Raw genomic sequence first — 2985 nt, 5'->3', positions numbered from 1 at the left:
CTGGTTGTAGACATCGATTCCCAGCAAAACCTCAGCCTCTGAGCGGGTGTTCAGCAAGTCAGACCCTCGCAGAGATAAACCCCGACCCTCACTGGGACAGCGAAAGCACCGCCTCGGTATTTAAAAAGGAAACGTGCAAGAGCTCGGGTTAGATATTGTCGAACTGCTGTTGTCCATAGTGATGTGGTAGGTTAAATATTTAAATATAGTGTTGCTTGTGGTGATTAGAAACTCCTTTTGGGCTAAACCAAAGGGCAGTTTGCTGAGTTCTAGCTTGGACTCGAACACACTGCAAGTGCTGCCCACTTACAGGAAGAACCCCCCGAGAGCCCCTCCCAATTACACAGCACGGACACGGGAAACATAACAAAACAAAATATCCTTTATTAAAATTAAGCATGTTAGCACCTCAGTGTAACCTGGATACGTGGGACAGTCCAGCAGTTAACCAGTCCAGCAGGCCAAATGGCTGAACATCCTGAAGTGCACTGCAATGGTAGAAAAGTACCACGACTGTTAGGACATGCACGTTCTCAAGAAGCCAGGGTGCACAAAGGGCCTCGTTTGCAAGGAGAGACCTTGTGCTGCCTGTTGTCTTGACGGGAGCCTAGATCTGCTGGACCAATTACATATGTTAAATCAGATGGTGTAGCTGATAGTTGCTAATATCCCTACAAAAAAAAAAAAAAAAAAAAAAAAAAAAAAAAAAAAAAAAAAAAAAAAAAAATCCCAAAAAAAAAAAAAAAATCAAAAAAACACCTTGCTGCATACTTGAATGGCAGAAAAAATCAGCACACCACAGAGCTGAGGTTAGAGCTACATATCAAATTGGAAAAAAAATAAATTAAAATGAAATAATGGGAAGTATTTAGTACATGAATAGATCCGTAGTATCCTCACGGTCAACCATCCAACTCAATACACACATTACTAAAGAAATGACCCATGCATCACATAGCAGGCTGTGACAACCAGTGCTTTTTAGCTGAACTGGCCAGATGATCAACAGATAAACCTCCAGATACCAAATCCCAATGTGCCCTTTTGTTTCAGTCCCACAGGCAACAACAGTGGACAGCTGTAAAGTTATGTTAGCCAGTGTTACAAAGCTTACAATATCTCCAAACTAAAGATACTTTTTAACATTTCGAAAATACTTCTATAAAATTTAGTAAAATTGATATCCTGATCTACTGAGTGTAACACGCACTGATTACAGGAAAAAGATCTTAGAGACCCAGAAGACATCTGGACATTCCTTCTAATGTAATCATGGACACCCTGTGCTGAACCGCCTCTTTGCGTTAAACGTTTGTCACTATCTAAACTGTACCTCCTATATATGCATCGAGACAGAGCCATGCAGGTGTGCCAGGCATCCTCCTCCTCCTCCTCTAACGCCCCGTGGAGCTACTTGTTCCACTGGCTAATCTGCAAGGACACATTTAGGCCAAACTGCCAGCCTTGCCAGCCTCACCTCGTCACCTTCCTTTGCCACCTTTGGTTTAACTGTTGCTGAAAGCGTGGGCACTGACACAGGCTAGGAACAGAAACGACACAATCATTCCATGTAGACTTGTTAAAATACTCTTAAATCTTGGTTTAGAGCACACAAGCACATTTCAGTGAAGTCCTGCCTAAGGTACAGGCTGTTAGTCATGCCAACTTCTTTTGGAGTTTTAGGCAGCAAGGGTTTGCAACCACTGCAGATAACTTTGCTTCTCTTCCAACTGTTCCATCCCATAAATTTGCTTTCTCTTATGACGAAAGGTGAGGATTCTAAATCCCAACCTCTGTCTCCCTGGCGGGAGGTTTTAAGCCAATGAGAAACTACAGCCATCAAATGCCACCAGGTTCATCTTCCCAGCTCATAATCCTCACTAGTGCTGAGCGCGTCACGACATGTGTAACAGCTACGTATGTACTGCAAGGGAAGCAAGCACTACATAGTACAAGAGCACTCTTGACTTTGGGGCTTCTTTCACACTAGAAATGGCAGTCTTTTATGGCATCAGTAATTTACTGAAGAAACACATTACCCTGAGAGGGTTTCTAAAGCTTTCCTCACGCCTCTGCTGAGGGAGGCCAAACAAAACGTCGCTGTTCGTTCCTATGAAGGGTTCGGTGCCAAGCGTGTCTCCTCGCGCGCCTTCTCCAGGGGGTAGTGTTGCTGCTACCTCACTTAACACAGCGGGAGCTTGTTTGCCGAAAGCCGATACCCGAATGGACTGATGTCCATCCACTCTGTGGTGACACGGGTCCCATCTACACTCAAACAAACCCAACATTTTTCCCAGCTGCCCGCACAGAGAGGGATGCAGAAGGCGCCAGCATGGAAAGGAGACCGGCAGCTGCCAGCAGCACGGACTCTGTGACTACCCAGGCTGCAAAACGGGGCCTGTCATCTCGCTGGCAGCAGCGCCCCATCTACACCAGGGAATCCAAGAGCACGGGCTCGTCTGGCGTTAGGGCGACTTCAGCAGCAGGGGGGCAGAGGGCCGGGGGGCTGTGGGGCCGGGGGCCGAAGCCCTTGGCTTCTTCCCACTGTCCTGGTTGCCCCCGTGCAGAGCGAGGCCCAGAAGCTTCTGGGGCAGCCCCAGCGGCACCTGGCCCCGGGGGCTGCGCGCCCCGCGGAGGGGCCGGGCCAGGTCCCCCCGGCGGCGCGGGCCGGGCCCGCGGGTGCTGCCCTCAGAGGCCGTGGCGCTTGCGGGTGCCGGCGCTGGCGGCGTGCAGCAGCCGGTCCTTCTCGCGGATCTCCTCGCGCAGCTGGGCCTCGGCCAGGCGCAGGCGGCGGATGCTGCCCTTCATCTCCTTCATCTTCACCTCCAGCAGCGCGATGATGTCGCGCTGCTCGTTGAGCTTCCGCAGCAGCTCCTCCGACGTGGTGCCCGACGAGAGCGAGTACGAGTGGTCCGGGGGGCCGCCCTCCAGCGGCCCCTCGTCCCCCGCCGCGGGCAGCCGGCCGGGCGCGGGGCCGGGCGCGGC

At 50.9% G+C, this 2985-nt stretch overlaps 1 protein-coding gene across 1 annotated transcript; it reads right to left on the bottom strand.

The window, feature by feature from the left end:
- Positions 1-2688: 2688 nt before the first annotated feature.
- Positions 2689-2961, bottom strand: THAP11 (THAP domain containing 11; the record flags this gene model as incomplete). The annotated part of the gene is made up of 1 exon (XM_026034363.1): positions 2689-2961. A coding segment is annotated over one exon (273 nt), but the record flags the coding sequence as incomplete, so codon positions are not given.
- Between the last annotated feature and the right edge of the window lie 24 nt (positions 2962-2985).

Source organism: Nothoprocta perdicaria, unplaced genomic scaffold (genome assembly GCF_003342845.1).
Source record: "Nothoprocta perdicaria isolate Ctin4 unplaced genomic scaffold, notPer1 scaffold_143, whole genome shotgun sequence".
NCBI lineage: Eukaryota > Metazoa > Chordata > Aves > Tinamiformes > Tinamidae > Nothoprocta > Nothoprocta perdicaria.
The sequence above is the reverse complement of the archived record's forward strand: the minus strand, read 5'-3'. Positions and strand labels throughout refer to the sequence as shown.